At 41.1% G+C, this 23,199-nt stretch overlaps 1 protein-coding gene across 7 annotated transcripts in view; it reads right to left on the reverse strand.

The window, feature by feature from the left end:
* The window catches only part of OSBPL3 (oxysterol binding protein like 3), a 197,172-nt gene that overhangs the window by 12,383 nt on the left and 161,590 nt on the right, over positions 1-23,199 (reverse strand). For all 7 annotated transcript variants that reach the window (XM_082398278.1, XM_082398275.1, XM_082398277.1 and 4 more), the window contains 5 exons: positions 22,993-23,130; positions 7,988-8,051; positions 4,941-5,019; positions 3,369-3,513; positions 275-419 (listed from right to left, as the gene is read on the reverse strand). In XM_082398278.1, coding sequence (XP_082254404.1) covers positions 275-419; positions 3,369-3,513; positions 4,941-5,019; positions 7,988-8,051; positions 22,993-23,130 — 571 coding nt within the window. The remainder of the gene's footprint in view (positions 1-274; positions 420-3,368; positions 3,514-4,940; positions 5,020-7,987; positions 8,052-22,992; positions 23,131-23,199) is intronic.

Here is a 23,199-nt window from a genome sequence, read left to right on the forward strand (position 1 = left end):
TGTGTGTTGACTGGAAGACAGAGTGACCACGGATTAGCAATGGCTTTGTTCTGGGATTAAGAACCCAGGACCTATCAACCCAACAGAGGTATTGTTAAGCATGAGGATGAGTCTGAGATATATCTAGGTGAATGAGATGGGCCAGTAGCTCCAACATAGTTCAAAGCAGGTAGAGGCTAGATACACCGAACGGACACTGACGCCCACCCACGTGCGGTTCCTCTGGCCACGTCCCGCCTCCTTTTGCTTGGGGCTGATTAACCCAGATACTAACTCGCTCTCCAGATACAAGTGGATGAGGAGGAGCCACCGCAGTAGATGCTCTCATGCCATTTCCCAAACAGCCGATGCACTGCTTTTCCACGCTTGTCAAATACTGTACCTTCAATCTCATGGGCATTAGTGCTCCAGTATTTTGCCTAGGAGTCAAATGAGAGACATCTGTTTAGTGTTTTGGGATCCATTTATTACAGATATTAAGAGAAAACAAAAGAGGAGAGAAAAAGTACCATAAGAATGATTCTATGCTATGTATATGGTTTGCTAGTTCTGTTTTTTTTTTAATCATACTTTTAATTATTTAATGAAAAGTAAAAAGCTAGCACTTTATTTACAGTTTGTAACTCAACCACCAACATTTGTGTAAGACACAATTTTTTTCGACTTTCACTACATGCATAGTAGAAAGGAAAGGCTCAGTTCTCACACATCCACCTAGTAGGGGCTGGCCCTTAGCACCCCCTCCGGAACAGCTATTTCCTGGCTGTCACTGTGGCTCTGACTACTGCAGTTTAAAAGAAATGTAACTCATGTAATTTTTTCTCTGAAGGAACTAGACAATCCTTTGTAAACCAACGAATTTTTTTAACCGAGTTTGTAAACCAATCAATTTTCAGTTCCTCCTATTAGTTTCCCCACACCCCCACCCCCCTCAAACCAGATCCATTCACCTAACTTACAGGAACCTTATACAACCCGTATTCCCACTATGAATTGGTCCTGGTCTGAGACCAGCTCATCTTGGCTCAGCCTTGTGCGTTTTACATGTACAGTACCACATTGCAGCCAGCAGAGGGAGCTCTAACTCCCTAGTGTTGATTTTTTAAATTCTCCCAATTACCTGGCTGCCCTAAAAAATCTCTGCAAAAGACCAGAAGGCATTACTCCATAAATCAAAAAATCCTACTACTATTTTCAGCCAAAACAGAATCCACATTTGGAAACCAATAAAGTTGAGTGACATTTCCAGGCCACATCTGGTGGACTGGTTTCCCCATTCCAACCAAGTCTGTGGTAAACACGGGAGGAAGGGCAGAGTACAGCAGTATCCCAGAGCTGAATCAGAAAGGTAACAGTGAGTTCTCTAGTCATGTAAGGATGGGGGACAGGGAAACAAACACTGTCCAGGCTCTTCAGTTTATTCTAAAGCAGGAGTCAGATTTCCTCTTTAGAGATATTTGCCAACAAGTCCAATGATGGGAAACCACAGAGCGAGGCAGTCATGTTCCACAGGCAACGGCTGCCTCTGCTTTCAGATTCTCTTTCAACACCAGAGGCACGTCCAGTGTTCTAATTCTGTTCATCTCTCATCGCTATGAAAATTTGTTCCCTGGTCCTCAGTGGACGAGTACCAAGTGGTTGGTAGAAATGGGAGTGGAGCACACTTCCTTGGGGAAAATTCTGAGAACAAGGCAGCTCTCACCTGGATATCTATCTATATCTATCTACCTATCTATCTATCTATCTATCTATCTATCTATCTATCTATCTATCTATCTATCTATCTATCTATCTCCCAGTTATATATGTCCCTGCTCCAGGTTGCCTTTGCTTCTTTTTGTAGAGAGCTTAGATGAAGCTTTCATGGCAGGGTCATTTGTATTTTATGCCAAGTCACTACCAGCTTATGTCTATCTACAACCCAGTTTGACTTATAGGATATAATAAAGACCCCCATCCACCTCTCCATAATGTCCCCCACCTGCTACAGGTGGTACAGAGAGGTACCGTGTGAAATTCCACAGTTAGAACCTAATCTCTTGGCTTATGACTTTGATCTTAATTAAATGCAAATATTCCTTGAGGAGGGTAGCACTTTAAGGCCATTTTGTATACATGAGATTTTTAAGGACAAGAGGGAATTTCAGGGGGAAGAGAAGTTGGGGAGAAGGGCTCAAATCAAGGAAGTTGGACAGTTGAAAAGGTAAGCAGAGTATTCCAGGCTCTCTGCCCCAGGAGAATCTGTGAATGTTCATGAGCCTCTGCTGTGTGCCGGGCACCACTGCCAGGCACTGGCCACAGCAGTGGGCAAGACAGACCAGGCTTCTGCTTTTCTGGAGTCAGGAACGGCAAGGAGGGTGTGGGGAACAGAAAATAAGCAAGTAAAGCAACAGCGAGCAAGCTAACTGCAGATGGTAATGTACACTCTGAAGAAAACGGGGTATGATAGAGGGTGACTAACAAGGTGGATGGAAGGATCTGGGGAGAGGGGCCCGAGCAGAAGGAAATGGAGAGAGAAAAAGAAGGACAGTGCAGCTCGAGGATGGTGAGCAAGAAAGGGAACGAGGGGTGGCAGGAGCTGAGGTTGGAGAGGAATGAGGGTGGGGTGTGTGTGTGTGTGTGTGTGTGTGTGTGAGTGAGTGAGGGGTGGTGGGGGTGAGGAGTGCAGACTCTGTAGGGTCTCGTGGGCCATTGGAAGGATGCAGGCTTTTGCTCTGAGAAAGAGGGAAGTTGTCAGAGGATTTTGGTCAAATATGGCGTGACTTGCATTTTTAAAAATTGTGGTAAAACATATATAACATAATATTTACTGTTTTAACCATTTCTAAGTGTATAATGCAGTAGCTTTAAGTACATTCACAATGTTGTGTAACCATTGCCTTATATATCTCCAGAACTTTTCATCTTCCCAGACTGAAACTCTGTACCCATTAAATAATGACTCCCCATGCTGTCCAGTCCCCAGCCCTTGGCAACCACCATTCTACTTTGTCTTTATGGATTTGGCTGCTCCAGGTACCTTATATAAATGGAATCATATCTGTCCATTTGTGTCTGGCTTATTTCACTTAGCATAATGTGTTCAAGGCTCATCCGTACCCTAACACGATGACATGTTTCAACAGGGTCCCTCTGGCTGCCACACTGAAGACAGACCATAGGGGAGTAACGGTGGAAGGAAGGAGACCAGGAGGGGCCATGGCCCTGGTCCAGGTGAGAGAGGTGGGGCTGGGACCAGGGAGCACCTGGCATTGCTTGTCCACTGGCACAAAAGTGAAGGTGAAAAATTTCCCAAGACACCCTGTGCCCTCAGGTCCAGCTCTGCCGAGGCCTGTCCGGGGCCAGAGCTACCAGGCCACCCAGGTTACCTTTATAAAGTTCACTTTGCAGTGGCAGGAATCATCATTCAGGTTCTTGATAACAATCTCTCCATAGTGCTCGATCCACCTCTGTCCACTTAAGATGTTATGGATGCAAGAGGTCACTTTGTTCCACTCAAAATGATCTCCAAAACTAAAGGAAGAAAAAGTGAAAGTAGCAACTACCAGAGCAGCCAGCAGCAAATGCAAACAAGCACTGCTATTTAAAAAACGAGTCCTGTAATGAATTACTCATTCCTTCATTAATGGAACCAACACCGATTGAACCGTGCTGGGCAGTCTAAGAGCTTTCACCCTCTCAGGAGGCTGGGAGGTGGGTGAAGGTCAGACCCTGGAGGCTCCCAGAGGCTCCACGAGAAGCTGGGGGTCTCCTGGAACAACCCACTCTGTCCTTTGCCAGAGGAGACGTGTCGAAAGTCACCAAACTATGAAAGGAGAGTGGCAAGGGGAGGGTAGAGGGGTTTTCCACAGTGTGCTCTCTACACACATACATATGTGTGCACACACACGAATGTGTACATACAGGCACACACATGTACATATATACTTATGTACATACACGTGTAGGTGTGTATATTTAGGCACATATGTATACAGGCAGATCTCGCTTTATTGCGTTTTTTACAAGTTGAAGGTCTGTGGCAACCCTGTGTAGAGCAAGTCCATTGGCAGCATTCTTCCAACAGCATTTGCTCCCTTCATGTCCATGAAGTATATAAAACATAACTTTCATAAGCAATGGGAAACCAAAAAATTCATGTGGCTCACTATATTGTAATATTTGCTTTATTGCAGTGGTCTAGAACCAAACCCACAATATCTCTGAGGTGTGTCTGTATACATACACACACACATATATATTTTGCATATTAATCTTAAGATACATATATCTTAAATCTTTTACAATGAGAAGGTATTCAGATTTGACTTATGGAGTTAAATAATAATTATGAGGATAATGGTAACAAGACCAAACACTTAAATGACACATAATATGTGCCAATTACTATTTTAAGTGCTTTCCATATCTGCTTAACCTTCGCAACAGTCTTATGAAGTAGATGGTTTATTATCCCTGTTTCATAGATGAGGGAACTGGTGATCAGAAAGGTTAAGTAACCTGCCCAAGGATTTGCAACTAGTAAGTAGTGGTGTAAGCACGAGTCCCAGTAGCCCAGTTCCAGAGGCCGTAATGATTACCATTTTGCTTTATGAGTAAGTACCAATAATCCCTGAAGATCAAGGCCATAGCTTTTTTTAAAAATTTTTTTGACAGTGAGGCAGGACAATAGTGTTCAAGAAATATTATCATTCTTAACTGTGTTAGAAAGTAGAAATGTATTTTTTTAAAGCCTCTACTTGGGAACTTTGGTGTCCAGGAAGCATTTCCATTAGAGAGAACAAAAATGTGAGACTGTCAAAATGAAGAACATTTGAAGCTACTGTCAAACACATTAACAGAAAGAAACACACTCAGCACCATGGGGGCCAATGGGCATCCTGCTCCTAAACCTTGGCCCTAAATTCTATAAAGCTCCTAACCACAGAAGGAGAACTTACGCTGGCAGAGTCACATGGGTTGTGCCAATGGGAACAATTTCCATGGATTTGCCCCAGAATTTGTTCTTCCATCTCATGTCTGAAATGAAATAATACCAAATATTACATATTTAGCAGGAGAGCTAGGTAGATCAAAGTGTTCTTAGGCTGGATAAATGATCAATCACAATATAGGACAATCTCTTCATAATAAAATTCATTATTATTCAATATAAGTAGCAACTGAGTACCTGGAACAGAATCAGAGAAACTAAAATTATAAAGTCCCTCCCTTGGAAGAACTCACAGTGGGAAAGGCATACAGAAGTGAAAACAAGTAAGGCCCCCCAGAGAGGCATGGGCCATAACTGGGTATGTTGTAAGGTGAAATGGAACCAGAGAAGAAGGAAAGCCCAACATGCTTGGGGAAGGCATCAGAAGAGGCTTGTCTAAAGGGGCCGCTTAAACTGGGCTTGAAGAATAAACAGGTCACTAGGCAGAGAAAAAGCAGTTTAAGGCAGAAGACATGAGAAGACACGAGAGAACAGGGTGTGGTTCTGTCCTCTGGGTCTCAGACTGTTTAGAGAGAAGAGTAGAAAAACAGCTTGAGTGCAAAAAGCAGCGGCCTCTACAAGCTTGGCTAAGAAGTCTGAATTGGGTGCACTGGGGGAAATAAGGTTTTGTTTAGACAGAGAATTGATGTGATTAGATACAGACTTTGCCAAGATAACTGGCAGCAGTATGGAGAATGGAACAGGAGCAGGAGAGATGAGAAGCAGGTGACCTGTATGCTCAAGGGATAAATGAGGATGAAGTGAACCAGGACAGTGGTGGTAGGAATGGAGTAGAAGGGAATGATCCTGGAACCATTAAAGAAGCAGAGATAGAACTGGGTGACAAATTAGACGCAGATTGTGAAAGATGGGGAGAATTTGTGGATGATCTCAGATTCTTCCAACTTGCATGAATGGTAGTGCCATCAGGGAGACAGGGAATAGAAAAAGAAGGACAGAGGCAGATGATCCCTCTGGCTGCTGGGTGACAATACACAGACCATAGGGGAGCAAAGGTGAATGCAGGGAGGACAGTAGGGGGTCATGGCTGTGGTCCAGGAGAGAGGTGGGCTGGGACCAGGAAGCTCCTGGGCACATATTACATGATTCTATTTATATGACATGTCCGGACTAGGCAAGTCTATAGGGACAGAAAGAAGATCGGTGGTTGCCTAAGGATGGAAGAGCTTGACAGAAATTGGAAGGCGGGGGGTGGGGAGCCATTAAAAGGTGGGAAAAGAGGTTTCTTCTTGGAGTGATGAAAATGTTCTAAAATTGATTGTAGTGATGATTGTACAGCTCTGTGAATATATGAAAAACCACTGACTTGTACCTTTTAATTAGGTGAGTTGTATAGCATATAAATTATATCTCAATAAGCTGTTACCCCCCAAAAGACAATTGGTTGTTTAAAGCAAATTAGTAACAATGTATGACAGGGTTTATAACATATGTAAGTAAAATGTTTGTCCACAATAGCAAAGGTTGCGGAAGGGGAAATAGAAGTAATAGAAGCTTACTTTTGTAAGCTTCTTTTGCTATATGTTAAGTAGCATAATACCACTTGAAAAAGAGACTGTGATATGTTAAAGATATATAATATGAATCCTAAAGTAACAACTAAAAAATGGAACAAAGAAGTACAGCTAATAAGGCAACAAAGGATATACAATGGAATCATAGAAAATAATTAATCCAAAAGAATGTAAAAAAAAGAAGAAAAGGGGAACAAAGAACAGATGCAACAAACAGAAAACAAATAACAAGAGGCCAGATTTAAATCCAATTATGTTGATAATCACAATAAATGTAAATGATCTAAACAACCTAATTAAAAGGCAGAAAAATGTCAAAGTGGATAAAAAAAAGCAAGATTTGGCAGTCGTGGGCTTATGGAGACATGGGATTGCCCAGGAAGAAGCTGATGAAGAAGAAGCAAAGGGAGTGGAGGAGAAAACTCTGATTGATGTAAGGAGCACACAGGAAGTACCTGAAGAAGACCCCTCCCATTACCTAATACCTAACTTAAAAAAATAATAATAAAGTGCTAACAAGGTCAATGACACAGCAATTAGAGGAGGTTAGAGATCTTTTGGGAATTAATTCCAGAGGGTTTCGGTGAAAGAGAAGTCTCCAGTCAAGCTTCAATTTTAAACTTTAGTAGCAAAGACTCAGAAAGGAAACAATGGTACTTGTAACCTAAACTGGTAATATTGCGTTCAGAGAGAGAAACTGGATGGCTACGAACTGGAATGGGGGAAGGAAATTTTTTCACAAAATACTCTTTCTTATCTTTTAAATTTTATAGATGCATTAAAAAAAGGCAGTGTGGCAAATTAGGTGTTAACCAGTTAGCAGAGAAAAATCTTTTAAAAAACTAACATGTGCTCATTGTTCAAAAACCTGGGATGCTCAAATTTTCTTTCTATAGCACCTTCTGACTTTGGAATAAATAATTTAACAAAATTAATTAATCCATTTAGGAAATATTTGGAGCCTTATTTATGCTTCAGAGCAAGCCATCCCTTCCCAAATTCAAAATATAATAAACTGAATACAGGAACAACCCCAAACTGAAAAAAAAGTCAGTAACGTAAAATTTCAGAAATAAAATTTAAAGCTTTCAAAAGCAAAAGAACCCTCTGTTGTCTAGAATCTGATAAATAACTGTAAATATTTAATGTCTTGAAATACATGAGGCATTTCAAATGGCCGTGGAATGCGATAAAGGAAAAATTATAGCAATAAACAATGGTGCTGGCCCAGACAAAGACTGAGGATTTTTAAAGAAGAGAACAACTAAATTATCCTCCAGAATCTTGAATTATGAAGTCGACAAATGGCAGTTATTGTTCAGAGGTGAGAGGCAAGAACATCAAGTGGTACAGTTTCTTCCAATAAGGCCCAAGTCCAGGGCCCACTTTTGATCTTAACAAGCATTTACAGTAGGTTCCTGAATAAAATAAATTATACCATTACACAAAATGATAGAAGTCAAATATATTAGCACATTACCTTGCCAGAAAACAAAATTTCCGGACTCAGCGTGACATGCAGAAATAGGTGGATGGTGGCTGACCTGATGGAAACAAAGGCGAAGAAACAAAAAATTAACTTTTGTGTCTCATGAAATCCATTCTTTCTCCCTTGCACTGAGATGTAATACAACTGCAGCGTCTAACTGAATGGAAACTTGTTTAGTTTCCCTTCGATAAGTCTGTCCTCAAGAGGGTGCTCCTGACATAGTCAGCTCTGTCTTGCTCAAATTTGTCAGGAAAAAGCCTGTGAATGGAAGCCTCCAGAAGCCTGGGGAAAAAGCAGCCAAGTGATGAGTGATGAGGGTAGAGACGTGTTTTGAAAGACATGAAAACAAAAGCAGAGATGCAAGGGCTGCCCACTTATAAATCATCTAATCTGACATTAGCTACCAAAGTCAAAATCAATGCTATTCTGAAAGTACCCACAAATGTTTTAATTAAGATGTCAAATAGTAGAACCTTTTAAATGTTACGTAAATATTCCTAAGCAACACACAAATGCTCTTTGGCTCAGCAGATTTTACTCTTTTGAAAACTCTGCATCACATAGTCCAGCCACTTTTTAAATCATTGACAAGAAGACGAATCCAAGATAGTTTTTTTAAAAAAAAAAAGTTTTTATAAAAAAAGAGCTAAACAATTATGGAAGAAATGTTAGTCAATTGCTAAGAAAAAAATTTTTGTTCATTTTTGTTCATTCTTTGTTCATAAAAATATCTTGAGTAAATATGCAATTACATTCTAGAAAAGAGAGTCCTGTGTAACAGAGACTGTAGCTCATTTCCCTGCCTTTATCACTGAGGTCATTACTTCTGTTTTATTCACTAATGAAGAAGCTAAAGAGAAAATGACTCCTCAGTTAATTTCCTCATTATCTCAGTAACATGCAAGGCACGAGAGCAGTATATGTGCTGTTATCATAATTCAGCATTAGTAAAACCAGAGTAATGCTGCTAGCGGTGTTTCCAGAAATTTCTCTGACTTAGCTGGTTCTTAGCAAAGGTATCTTACGTTTAGGGCATTTGGGCCAAAGCCAACATATTACATATGAGGAGACTGAAACTAGAAAGACTAAGTAACAGCAACGTTTCCCAAACACACTGATAGGGAAGAAGTAGAGGTAAAACCCAGCATTTTTGGTTTACAGATGGTTTTCAAAAAAGTTTCCAAAAAAAAAAAAAATCCGTAAGCAGCCACACCCTGTTTTCAAACATATCTTATCAAGAACTCAATATACTCAGAGCCCGGCTTGAGGTGAACAGGTGTGGCAGGAAGTGGGGATGACCAATCCACAACCACTCGCCTTGCTCTGGACCCTGGACTGCAGTGAGGAACACAGTTTAAGGACCACTTCTGTGGCCCTCCTCCAGGTGGAGAACGGCAGGGACAGGATAATCGTGAGTCACGCCACACACACGTTCAACTGATAGGAGTGCAATGGTGCCAGCTTGGCTCGGAGAAAAGTAGGGACAAAGATGTCAACAGGGCAGGCATCTTTCAGATCTTGATGAACATAAATCCCACATCCAATATGAGGTGGGAGGTGCACATTTACCATCCCTTGATGGTCTTAATTCTCAGAGGCCTCTTGAGAATGTGAGTCCCCATCCCGTGCCTATGGGCTTTTCAGCTCAAACACAGAATTAGAAACCTCACTCCTAAAATGCAACTCTCTGCTTTCCTTCATCGTCTTCTTTTTCAATCCAACCCCCTGAAGATACTTCATATCACAAACCGCTACACCCCTGTTTTCCCTTCTTTTCCCACTAGCTCTCAACAAAAACAGTGGAGTTAACTTTTAAACCTCAGGATCATAAAAAACTAAACTAGGGCAAGACAATACCAACCCCTCACTTCTTCACTCCACCTGCCCTATCCAGCCCCAGTGGAGGGGAGAGGAGCTATGGAATGTTCCCCTGCCCCATAATGTGGGCATATTTTAAAGTAGATTATTATAAAGTAGATCATATTCATTCCCACAGAAATTATGTAGTAAAAAATGTAAAGATCACAGCCTTTATCAAGAAATTGGCATTTTATAAGTCTGGCTAAATATAAACATCAAAGCAAAATATAATACATAAAAACTATAAACTCTTCTGTAATAATTTAAAATCCCATAATACAAGGATAAATATACTGTTCATATGAATTATAAAAGAAAGCCTATCATACCATAAAGTATACATATGTCCCATAAAATGCTTATTTGACCTTTTAAAATGATTGTGTCAGATTAATGAATCAATGCTTAGCAAAGCGCCTTTAGATGGGGTCCAAGGGATGTTTTCTGAATGCATTAATCTCAACATTGAAATATCAGTGATTTGGCTTATTTCTTTCTGGCTTAAAATGGCCTTTGGGAGTGATTTATTTGGCGCACATGGCTTTTCAGAAGTTTACAAAGCTTTCCAGGGAAATTAAATTGATGCCTTATTTTTCTTTGATATATTTCCTCACAACAGGTTATTTATTCACGAAACACTTCTGAAGCCTCTGCCATGTGCTGCATGAGTGTCAGAGAGTGAGGGAGAGCTTCTGGAGTCCCACAGATCTAGAACCTAACTGTGCAATAGCATCTACTGGCTGTATGACCTTGAGTGTGTTTTAAAACCCTCTGGGCCCCAATTACCTCATCTGTAAAATAGGGCTAGTACCACTGACTTTGCAAACCCAAAAAGACAACACATGGAAAGTGCCAGGATCATATGCTGGTATGGAGTAAGCAGAGATTAAATTTTAACTTTTTGTCATAAGTGGTATTTCCACTTAGCTCTCACGGTCACCTTGTGCCTTCATTACCCTTATTTTATAAATTAGGAAACGGGTTCTTTCCAGTGAAGAGCCTGCCCAACGTTACACAGTTAATCAGTGATGAGGGTAGTGTTTTAAACCCAGGTCCTCTGATTTCAAATCCAATGCTGTTTCCTGCAATGCCTCTGCTGCTCCTCAATGGCTGCTCTCAAAGTTGGGCTCTGGTCCCTCCCCAGAGCCTCGGCACACCATTAAGGTCCCATCTCATGGATACTTGGAGAAGGAATCTTCTGAGTCTGACCTTTCCAACCTCTCTCTCATTTATTTCTTTGTAAAATGAGGTCTGAGAATCCCTCTGGCTTCAAAATGCTATCATTCTAACATCTGTTTTCTTTGAATCCTAGCATCAGAGGCGGCAGTGGATGCCAGACAACTGGAGAAGATTCTATGAAGTCTTTGATTAATTTTAATACCCACGGAAAGGGGTAATTCACAGTTAACCATTTAATCTTTGTTGACGGTAATCTCTCTAAAATCTATTGGAATAGAGAATAATGTGCACAATCAAACCTGTGTTTGCTAGTATGGGATTTGGTTGAGTTTCTCTTCTCATACATTGTAACCCAGGCATAGAAAGGCACTAGATTTTGAGTCTGAACTGATTCAGCCCCGCAGTAGACACGTCTGTTAGCCTGCTAGCTAAAGCCACTTTAGACTAGTTTTTTTAGTATCTCTCTCTATCACTTCCTCTCCATTCCAATCAAATAAGAGCAATTTCTGACTGGTAAGGATTCTCAAACATTCAGGAAATTAGTTTACATGGTTTTTATTGTGCAAATATTTATATGTATCTTTTTTTCTACAATCCCAAAGTCAATGAGTTCCCATGGTAGTTAAGAATTCTTGTAATTTATTTGTGTATCTGAGGTCTTTCTTCACCCTGACCTAATCATTTTTGATTTATGCTTTGAGAATGCACTTTATATGAGGTGGGTGGTAAGGAGAGGAGAATACGGGTCAAGAGTGCATTTCAATATGTGTGTAATTTGTAGGTTTTTCTTCTTCAGATTTAGAAAAATAAACCCTTAAATACATCAATTCTGCAGCGGTCCAGAGACATAACTATAGAGTCCTCCTAGTTCTGGACGCGTCTCTAACCATGAAGCGCTGCTTGTGGAAAAGAGAACAAGTGGCAGGTCAAAAATCACCCATGGAGGGGACCAAGGCATTCATCAAACATTTGCTGATTGCCTGTGATGTGTCAGGCACTGTCTTAGTCACTGTGGATACAATGAGAAACAAAAGAAACAAAAATCTTTACCCTCCTGGAGTTTACATTTTAGTGCAGAAGTGGGTGAGACAGACTATTAAACAAATAAGCACATAATTTGTCAGTAGTAACATGTGAAGGAGAAGAAAGCAAGGATGAGGATGGAGGATGGGGGATGGTGAGTGGAAGTATCATATCAGACAGGGTGGTAGGGGCAGGACTCTGTGATAGAAACCTCTGAGACTAAGAGAAATAAGGCAGTTAACCGCACGGATAGCTGGGGGAAGTATGTCCAGGTCAGAGGACACAGCCACTACCCAGGGCTGACAAATACCCGATATGTTTTAGGAGAAGCAAAAAGGCCAGCATGGCTAAAGCTGAATGAGTCAAAGTGGGAGGAGGCATGACATCTGGGGGTGGCATCTTGGAGGGCTTTGTGGGCCATAGCCAGGACTTGGGATTTGATTCCAAGCGACTGGGGAAATCGTTAGAGCAATCACTCTGGCTGCTGAGTGCAGAACTGGCTATGGAAACAAGAGACCAGTTGATGAGTCTGTCGCCACAAGCCCAGTCACTGATGCTGATGGCTTGGGCTTGGTGGCCAGCACCAGTGGGGTGGCAGTGAAAATGGCTGGTTTTGGAAGGAAGATCCTAGGATTTGCTGATGAATAGGATGTGGATTTTAAGAGAAAGCTATTAAGGAGGATGCCAAGGATACTGGCCTGATTTGGGGGAGAATACAGCTGCCAATTATTTTCTCTTCCCCTAAGTTCAGAGTTAAGCACTTATTTGATAAATACACGGTTTCTTTAAAAGAAAACAAAAACCAAAAACTACATTAAGTAATGACTTGACCTAGAAATGCAGAAGCACTGGTTTAGTCACCTTATAGTTGATTTATTGCTTATTTTATTTGAACAGCTTGAATTTCCCCTGATAATGTCTTTAAACAAGCTGCCACTTTAATCAGAAGTAAATAACCCTGCCTACTAGTAGATAAAAGAACTATTCAGACGGGTGATGTGGGTGTGCACGGGGGGAAGTGATAAGTATGGTATTTTTAAATCCAGCCAAGAATGTTTGTTCAGAGTTCTGATGAGTAACAGAAAAGGAAGAAGGGCTGAGCCCATGAAGCAGAAGAAAAAAGACTTCATTTGACTCTCTTACATTTTAGTGACTCAATAAATAACTCTGCTCAGCTTTTCTGTCAGAAACTCAACAGTAGTGGCTGGGTGGGTAAATGGTGAAAATGGCTTGAACAGTGACCTGACAACTGAAGTTCCAGGTAATTAGGAAAAGCCACTTTTAGACAATAGCTTAACTGCTTATCCTTTATAGACACCAACTTTTGTACTTTTGTTCCCAAAGGTACAAAACAAAGAAGCAGAGCAAACTGAAACGAGTTTTCTCACCCGTCCAGTCCCTGATGAAGCTCCACCCAGGCTGCCCGAGAACCAAGGAGGAAGAACCTGCAGGCAGGATCCTCGGTCCCTGACAAAGGAAAGGAAGTCCTTTCCTTCTGGATTCCCTTGGAAAAAAAAGGAAACTCCTCCCCTGAGAAGGTGGAACAGGCAGAGGTTAGTACATATGACGGGAATGTTTATGATGGATTCCTGAATGTTTCTTGTTCACAAAGGCCACTGCCCAGCCCACAATGGGAGTTGAGAACAAAGTCCTACGTGAGTTTGGAGGATGAAAGGTTTACATGACAATGAGAGGCAAAACCCCATAGTCTGAACAGTGTACAAAAGGCTGTTTTCACATCAGCAGCTGATGACTCCGGCAGCTCTGAGCGCTAAACACACACAAGAGACACCAAAAAAAGGTGAGGGAGGGAGGATGCTGGAATAGAAACCGAGGGTGCAGCTGAGGGCCACTGGAGGGCGCTGATGGGCCTAGGCGTCGGTTTCCTCACCTGTAACTGAACCTCACCCCAAATGCCACACAGCGGTATTGCGAAGATCAAATAAGGTCCTGTACAAGTTTGAAAAGCATAAAGCACCCTGCAAGCATAATACTAGTTAATTGTTAGGAGGAAAACTTGAACAGCAAATGCTTTCTCTCGTTTCTGACTGCACGAGTCATTTTGCTCCTGCATTTTTGGGTCTTCTAGGTGAGATACAAGGTAAAGGGGGCAAGCTTCCACGTAGCTGAACTCTGTGCAGTAGCACTTACTTCAACTTCCTGAATCACCGACGACTCCAAACATCCCCATACCCACCAAAACCACAAGCCACAAAACCTAAGGGCTTGGAGTAAAGGGATAGACATCACTTTCCAAATCACCTGACTCTGTTGTCTAGAAAACTCAGTAGAAAAGCTGAGTTATCTTTGTTTCTTTCCAGGTCCTTTCACTTGGAGAGATGATTTCCATCAATGTCCTCCTTAGAATAAAATTCCACCCCAAAATCTTAATTCGGGGTCCTGTTCAGGTTATTATGTTAGTCATTCAGCAAGCTCTACTCATTGTAGAGAGATACAAGAAAGCAAAGAAGCCCCAAACTCTGAAAGCGGAAGTCCATCACCTACACCTAATGGACAAGGGTAGAGTCATGCTGTCTCCATAACAGAACGTCTCCTGGGACAGAAGCAGGAGAAGCCAGACTGGCAGGTACCAGCATGAAACAGAATAAATGCTCTGGCACTCTCTTTAGATGTGTTAAATCAGAAAGCCTTCATGCACAACGGGTCGCCAGGTCAGCATAACCAACAAGGGCGAGAGAGGGAGTGGGGGAGGCTGAATTGATGTTTCTCCTGCTGGCCGGGAAAGGAGGGCCCTGGTCAAAACCCTTTTCACTTCTGCGGCAGTGGACAGCCTGCCACATTGAATGAAACAGCCACCTCTCCTTCTCACTGTACACTTACCTGATGACTACAATTCTGTCTTCCTAAGTAGTCTATGGGGAAAGCATCACTGGTCAGGCTGACCAAAGCCATCTGGTCCCCATGGCAGGTCTATTTTTCATGCTAAAGGCATATAGTAGCATTCTGGTTTACATATGTCTCTTATAACCTTAGCTAGTGTGATTCTGTCCCTGAGAGGTTCATCCATTCTCAGGTATATTTAAAGAATCAACTATCTAGCCCATAAAGCTAAATTCAAGACAGATGAAGTGGCTCCCTCATGATCAGGACTGGTGGTATCCCCATGGTGAAGCCAGCTGTGAGGACTCCTGGGTGCCTCGTGGCTGGCTTTGTGTCAGAGACTCACCAGTGACGTTATGCCACCTTCAAACCACTTGAATCAGTAGAGTAGATATAGCATATCTTATTTCAACACTCCTCTAAATGTTCTTAACACTGTGTATTAAAAAGCACTTTAAGAGTTGCCTCTCAATATAAGAGCAATAACCAGGTACTGAATGTGCTTTATATATCAATGTGTTACTTCACTTAGCCTTCCTGCAACCTATGAGCTAAGCATGACCATTCCTATTTTACAGATAATGAAACAACTGAGTTTCAGAAAGTTTAAGTAGCTCATACAAGGCCACACACAAAGTGGTGGGGTTAGGATTTTAAAGCAGTTCCATATTACACCCTGCACGCCCTATGCTACTAACAATGACCGGATCTCTTTCTTGCTTATTTCCTTGGGATCCATTTCATGGAACTAAAGACTAGGTTATGTAATGCTCTTTCCGTCTCTGTGCACATGCGCCCAGGAGCTCTGCTTTCTCTCTCCCTGCCACCACAGTGGAACCACGTGCAGATCCTGAATCAGCCCTGCCCCATCAAGGGCTTGTGGGATTGTAGCTCAGCTTTACACAAGCTCACGTTACTACTATTTTCTTCTACCTATTCATCCTGTCCTGATTGTCTGCTGTAGTTTGGAGCTATTTTTGGCCTTTGTTTTTTCACGTGAGTGCATGTAATACCATGGAAACCAAATTATATTTTCATTTATTCACGTTCCATTTTAGATTTAGTATTTAAATAACCCAGTTGAATTTGAATCAAATTATCTTACCCTTTAACTACTGATTTAACCCCCTACCGCCCCACTATCAGTGTTTAACTTCTCGTTTTAGCTGCTAACTGGAAAGCGATTGAAAATGTGCTTTGGGATTATTGTATAGTCATTTTCCTTTGAGTTTCAGAGAACGCTGCTCATAATTCACAGTTAAGACAACCACCGTCTTCCTAAGTCTCTCAGCCACACCACCCTCCCCTTCCTACTCCCATAATACCAGTCCACTGATAAAGAAGGCAGCAAGATAATGGAAGGCAAATAATGTTTTAGCAACCCATCCCTTTTTCCTCAGTTTTCTAAGAATTGAGAGGGGAGAAATGTATCAATGATGTTTCATGTTCCCAGGCTGACATTTAGGGATATACAGACGGTAGACACATTCAGGTGCTGCCTTAACCAGATGGGAGAGAAATGGTCTTTATTTTCAGGCAGGATGCACTCTATTTTAGCTAAACAATTCCTTACTGACAGAGGTTTTCGATGTCCCCAACATTCCACTATGGCAAACCATGCTGTCATACATCAATAACGACAACAAACCTTCATATAACACTTTATACTTCGAGTATAAGTGCTCTAAGTGCTAGTGAGAGGGAGAGCTGAGATTTTGAATCTAGGCTGGTTGACTCCAGAGATACTGTTCTTGAATATTATTCTCTGCTAACTCAGGTGGGAAGGGTCTTGTGGAACTTCCTCAGGGAACTCAGGCTGCATAAGCGTAAGGTATGTCCATCCACAGGATGAGGGACAGGCATTCTTGTCTGCCCCCAGCTCCCACCCACTGCAGTATCCCAGCACCTGGAACAGTGACAGGCAGGTGGTATAATCTCGAGACATATTTATGGATGGAATGAATAGATACACGAATGAATGATTCCTCTTAAATCAAAATCAAGAGTAATGTGTTTCTTTGGTGCTGCCCCTTCTGATGGGGGTGCTCCTGCTCTAGAAGGACGATTCAGCAAGCTAGGGTGCACACTTTAAATCTCTAAGTTGCAGTTGGGCAAATGCTTCGTGCTTTAAAAGTCCCTCCCCACACACTTATACCACAGAAGTCCACCCACTGGAGGCAAGGTTCTGAGCCCCACGTCAGGCTTCCAAACCTGGGGATCGAGCAACGGGAGGAGGAATTCCCAGAGAATCAGACTTTGAAGGCTAGTGGGATTTGATTGCAGGACTTCAACAGAACTGGGGGAAACAGAGACTCCACTCTTGGAGGGCACACACAAAGTAGTGTGTGCATCGGGACCCAGGGAAAGGAGCAGTGACCCCATAGGAGACTGAACCAGACCTACCTGCTGGTGTTGGAGGGTCTCCTGCAAAGGCAGGGGGTGGCTCTGTCTCACCGTGAGGACAAGGACACTGGCAACAGAAGTTCTGGGAAGTACTCCTTGGCGTGAGCCCTCCCAGAGTCTGCCATTAGCCCCACCAAAGAGCCCAGGTAGGCTCCAGTGTTGGGTTGCCTCAGGGCAAACAACCAACAGGGAGGGAACCCAGCCCCACCCATGAGCAGTCAAGCTGATTAAAGGTTTACTAAGCTCTGCCCAGCAGAGCAACAGCCAGCTCTACCCACCACCAGTCCCTCCCATGAGGAAACTTGCACAAGCCTCTTAGATAGCCTCATCCATCAGAGGGCAGACAGCAGAAGCAAGAAGAACTAAAATCCTACAGCCTGTGGAAAAAAAAAAAACACATTCACAGAAAGATAGACAAGATGAAAAGGCAGAGGGCTATGTACTAGATGAAGGAAGAAGATAAAACCCCAGAAAAACAACTAAATGAAGTGGAGATAGGTAACCTTCCAGAAAAAGAATTCAGAATAATGATAGTGAAGATGATCCAGGACCTCGGAAAAAGAATGGAGGCCAAGATCGAGACGATGCAAGAAATGTTTAACAAAGACTTAGAAGAATTAAAGAACAAACAAACAGAGATGAAAAATACAATAACTGAAATGAAAACTACACTAGAAGGAATCAATAGCAGAATAACTGAGGCAGAAGAACGGATAAGTGACCTGGAAGACAGAAGGGTGGAATTCACTGCTGCAGAACAGAATAAAGAAAAAAGAATGAAAAGAAATGAAGGCAGCCTAAGAGACCTCTGGGACAACATTAAGTGCAACAACATTTGCATTATAGGGGTCCCAGAAGGAGAAGAGAGAGAGAAAGCACCCAAGAAAATATTTGAAGAGATTATAGTCGAAAACTTCGCTGAAATGGGAAAGGAAATAGCCACCCAAGTCCAGGAAGCGCAGAGTCCCATACAGGATAAACCCAAGGAGAAACACGCCGAGACACATGGTACCCAAATTGGCAAAAATTAAAGACAAAGAAAAATTATTGACAGCAGCAAGGGAAAAACGACAAATAACATACAAGGGAACTCCCCTAAGGTTAACAGCTGATTTCTCAGCAGAAATTCTACAAGCCAAAAGGGAGTGGCATGATATACTTAAAGTGATGAAAGGGAAGACCCTACAATCAAGATTACTCTACCCGGCAATGATCTCATTCAGATTCGATGGAGAAATCAAAAGCTTTACAGACAAGCAAAAGCTAAGAGAAATCAGCACCACAAAACCAGCTCTACAACAAATGCTAAAGGAACTTCTCTAAGTGGGAAACACAAGAGAAGAAAAGGACCTACAAAAACAAACCCAAAACAATTAAGAAAATGGTCATAGGAACATACATATCGATAATTACCTTAAATGGGAATGGATTAAACGCTCCAACCAAAAGACACAGGCTTGCTGATGGATACAAAAACAAGACCCATATATATGCTGCCTACAAGAGACCCACTTCAGACCTAGGGACAGATACAGACTGAAAGTGAGGGGATGGAAAAAGATATTCCATGCAAATGGAACTCTAAAGAAAGCTAGAGTAGCAATACTCATATCAGATAAAATAGACTTTAAAATAAAGAATGTTACAAGAGACAAGGATGGACACTACATAATGATCAAGGGATCATTCCAAGAAGAAGATATAACAATTATAAATATATATGCACCAACATGGAGTACCTCAATACATAAGGTAACTGCTAACAGCTATAAAAGAGGAAATTGACAGTAACACAATAATAGTGGGGGACTTTAACACCTCACTTACACCAATGGACAGATCAACCAAACAGAAAATTAATAAGGAAACACAAGCTTTAAATGACACAGTAGACCAGATAGATTTAATTGATATTTATAGGACATCCCATCCAAAAACAGCAGATTACACTTTCTTCTCAAGTGCGCATGGAACATTCTCCAGGATAGATCACATCTTGGGTCACACATCCAGCCTCAGTAAATTTAAGAAAACTGAAATCATATCAAGCATCTTTTCTGACCACAACACTATGAGATTAGAAATCAATTACACAGGAAAAAATGTAAAAAACACAAACACATGGAGGCTAAACAATACGTTACTAAATAACCAAGAGATCACTGAGGAAATCAAAGAGGAAATCAAGAAATACCTAGAGACAAATGACAATGAAAACACTGACAATCCAAAACCTATGGGATGCAGCAAAAGCAGTTCTAAGAGGGAAGTTTATAGCTATACAAGCCTACCTCAGGAAACAAGAAAAATCTCAAACAAACAATCTAACCTTACACCTAAAAGAACCACAGAAAGAAGAACAAACAAAACCCACAGTTAGCAGAAGGAAAGAAATCATAAAGATCAGAGCAGAAATAAACGAAATAGAAACAAAGAAAACAATAGCAAAGATCAATAAAACTAAAAGCTGGTTCTTTGAGAAGATAAACAAAATTGATAAACCATTAGCCAGACCCATCAAGAAAAAGAGAGAAAGGACTCAAATCAATAAAATTAGAAATGAAAAAGGAGAAGTTACAACAGACACCGCAGAAATACAAAGCATCCTAAGAGACGACTACAAGCAACGCTATGCCAATAAAATGGACAACCTGGAAGAAATGGACAAATTCTTAGAAAGGTATAACCTTGCAAGACTGAACAAGGAAGAAATAGAAAATATGAACAGACCAATCACAAGTAATGAAATTGAAACTGTGATTAAAAATCTTCCAACAAACAAAAGTCCAGGACCAGATGGCTTCACAGGTGAATTCTATCAAACATTCAGAGAAGAGCTAACACCCATCCTTCTCAAACTCTTCCAAAAAACTGCAGAGGAAGGAACACTCCCAAACTCATTCTATGAGGCCACCATCACCCTGATACCAAAACCAGACAACGATACTACAAAAAAAGAAAATTACAGACCAATATCACTGATGAATATACATGCAAAAATCCTCAACAAAATACTAGCAAACAGAATCCAACAACACATTAAAAGGATCATACACCATGATCAAGTGGGATTTATCCCAGGGATGCAAGGATTCTTCAGTGTATGCAAATCAATCAATGTGATACACCATATTAACAAATTGAAGAATAAAAACCATATGATCATCTCAGTAGATGCAGGAAAAGCTTTTGACAAAATTCAACACCCATTTATGATAAAAACTCTCCAGAAAGTGGGCATAGAGGGAACCTCCCTCAACATAATAAAGGGCATATATGACAAACCCACAGCAAACATCATTCTCAATGGTGAAAAACTGAAAGCATTTCCTCTAAGATCAGGAACAAGACAAGGATGTCCACTCTCACCACTATTATTCAACAGAGTTTTGGAACTCCTAGCCACGGCAATCAGAGCAGAAAAAGAAATAAAAGGAATACAAATTGGAAAAGAAGAAGTAAAACTGTCACTGTTTGCAGATGACATGATACTATACATAGAGGATCCTAAAGATGCCACCAGAAAACTACTAGAGCTAATCACTGAATTTGGTAAAGTTGCAGGATACAAAATTAATGCACAGAAATCTCTGGCATTCCTATACACTAATGATGAAAAATCTGAAAGAGAAATTAAGGAAACACTCCCATTTACCACTGCAACAAAAAGAATAAAATACCTAGGAATAAACCTACCTAGGGAGACAAAAGACCTGTATGCAGAAAACTATAAGACACTGATGAAAGAAATTAAAGATGATATCAACAGTTAGAGAGATATACCATGTTCTTGGATTGGAAGAATCAATATTATGAAAATGACTATACTACCCAAAGCAATCTACAGATTCAATGCAATCCCTATCAAATTACCAATGGCATTTTTTACGGAACTAGAACAAAAAAATCTTAAAATTTGTATGGAGACACAAAAGACCCCAAATAGCCAAAGCAGTCTTGAGGGAAAAAAGCGGAGCTGGAGGAATCAGACTCCCTGACTTCAGACTATGCTACAAAGCTACACTAATCAAGATAATATGGTACTGGTACAAAAACAGAAATACAGATCAATGGAACAAGATAGAAAGCCCAGAGATAAACCCACACACCTATGGTCAACTAATCTATGACAAAGGAGGCAAGGATATACAATGGAGAAAAGACAGTCTTTTCAATAAGTGGTGCTGGGAAAACTGGACAGCTACATGTAAAAGAATGAAATTAGAACAGTTCCTAACACCATACACAAAAATAAACTCAAAATGGATTAGAGATCTAAATGTAAGACCAGACACTATAAAACTCTTAGAGGAAAACATAGGAAGAATGCTCTTTGACATAAGTCACAGCAAGATCTTTTTTGATCCACCTCCTAGAGTAATGGAAATAAAAACAAAAATAAACAAATGGGACCTAATGAAACTTAAAAGCTTTTGCACAGCAAAGGAAACCATAAACAAGACGAAAAGGCAACCCTTAGAATGGGAGAAAATATTTGTAAATGAATCAATGGACAAAGGATTAATCTCCAAAATATATAAACACCTCTTGCAGCTCAATATTAAAGAAACAAACAACCCAATCCAAAAACAGGCAGAAGACCTAAATAGACATTTCTCCAAAGAAGACATACAGATGGCCAAGAAGCACATGAAAAGCTGCTCAACATCACTAATTATTAGAGAAATGCAAGTCAAAACTACAATGAGGTATCACCTCACACCAGTTAGAATGGGCATCATCAGAAAATCTACAAACAACAAATGCTGGAGAGGGTGTGGAGAAAAGGGAACCTTCTTGCACTGTTGGTGGGAATGTAAATTGATACAGCCACTATGGAGAACAGTATGGAGGTTCCTTAGAAAACTAAAACTAGAACTACCATATGACCCGGCAATCCCACTCCTGGGCATATACCCTGAGAAAACCGTAATTCAAAAAGACACATGCACCCCAATGTTCATTGCAGCACTATTTACAATAGCCAGTTTGTGGAAGCAACCTAAATGCCCATCGACAGGTGAATGGATAAAGAAGATGTGGTACATATATACAATGGAATATTACTCAGCCATAAAAAGGAACGAAATTGGGTTATTTGTAGAGACGTGGATGGATCTAGCGACTGTCATACAGAGTGAAGTAAGTCAGAAAGAGAAAAACAAATATTGTATATTAGCACATACATGTGGAACCTAGAAAAATGGTACAGATGAACCGGTTTGCAGGGCAGAAATTGAGACACAGATGTAGAGAACAAACGTATGGACACCAAGGGGGGAAACCGGTGGGGGGGGGGTATGGTGGTGGGATGAATTGGGCGATTGGGATTGACATGTATACACTGATGTGTATAAAATGGATGACTAATAACAACCTGCTGTGTAAAAAATAAAATAAAATAAAATTCAAAAAAAAAAACAAGTCCCTCTCCACTACAACTTTCAACAGGAAGGGCTCTGACTACGCATATGGCCAAACGAGCCTCAGCCTGGCTCGCGCATTTATGCCCACGGGTGGCGGAGAGGTTCCAGTAGAAGGAAACTGATCCCTCTGTTTATGTGTAAAGGCACTGTAATTATCTCAGTTGCTTTGAAGCCAGTGAAAGGTGGAATATAAATATTTCAAAAGCACATTTAATGGGAGGCATAAGCAACTTCTCCCAACAAACAAAAAGGGTGTACACCCACCTGTTCTGAAAAAAACTGGAAGCCCTTGTCCTCACGAATACACTCATATGTTTCTCCAAGAACTGGATTAAAGGGCTTGCTCCCAGCGCGGAAGTAGCTGGATGCGTATGCGGACACGGCGAAGGCTGCCACGTACACCTAACGAGAGCGGAGAGAACCTGGTTATTTCTCCATCACCAAGGAATTTATTTTTTACGAACAAAGACA

Source organism: Balaenoptera borealis (genome assembly GCF_965194805.1).
Source record: "Balaenoptera borealis genome assembly, chromosome: 7".
Classification (NCBI taxonomy): Eukaryota; Metazoa; Chordata; class Mammalia; order Artiodactyla; family Balaenopteridae; genus Balaenoptera; species Balaenoptera borealis.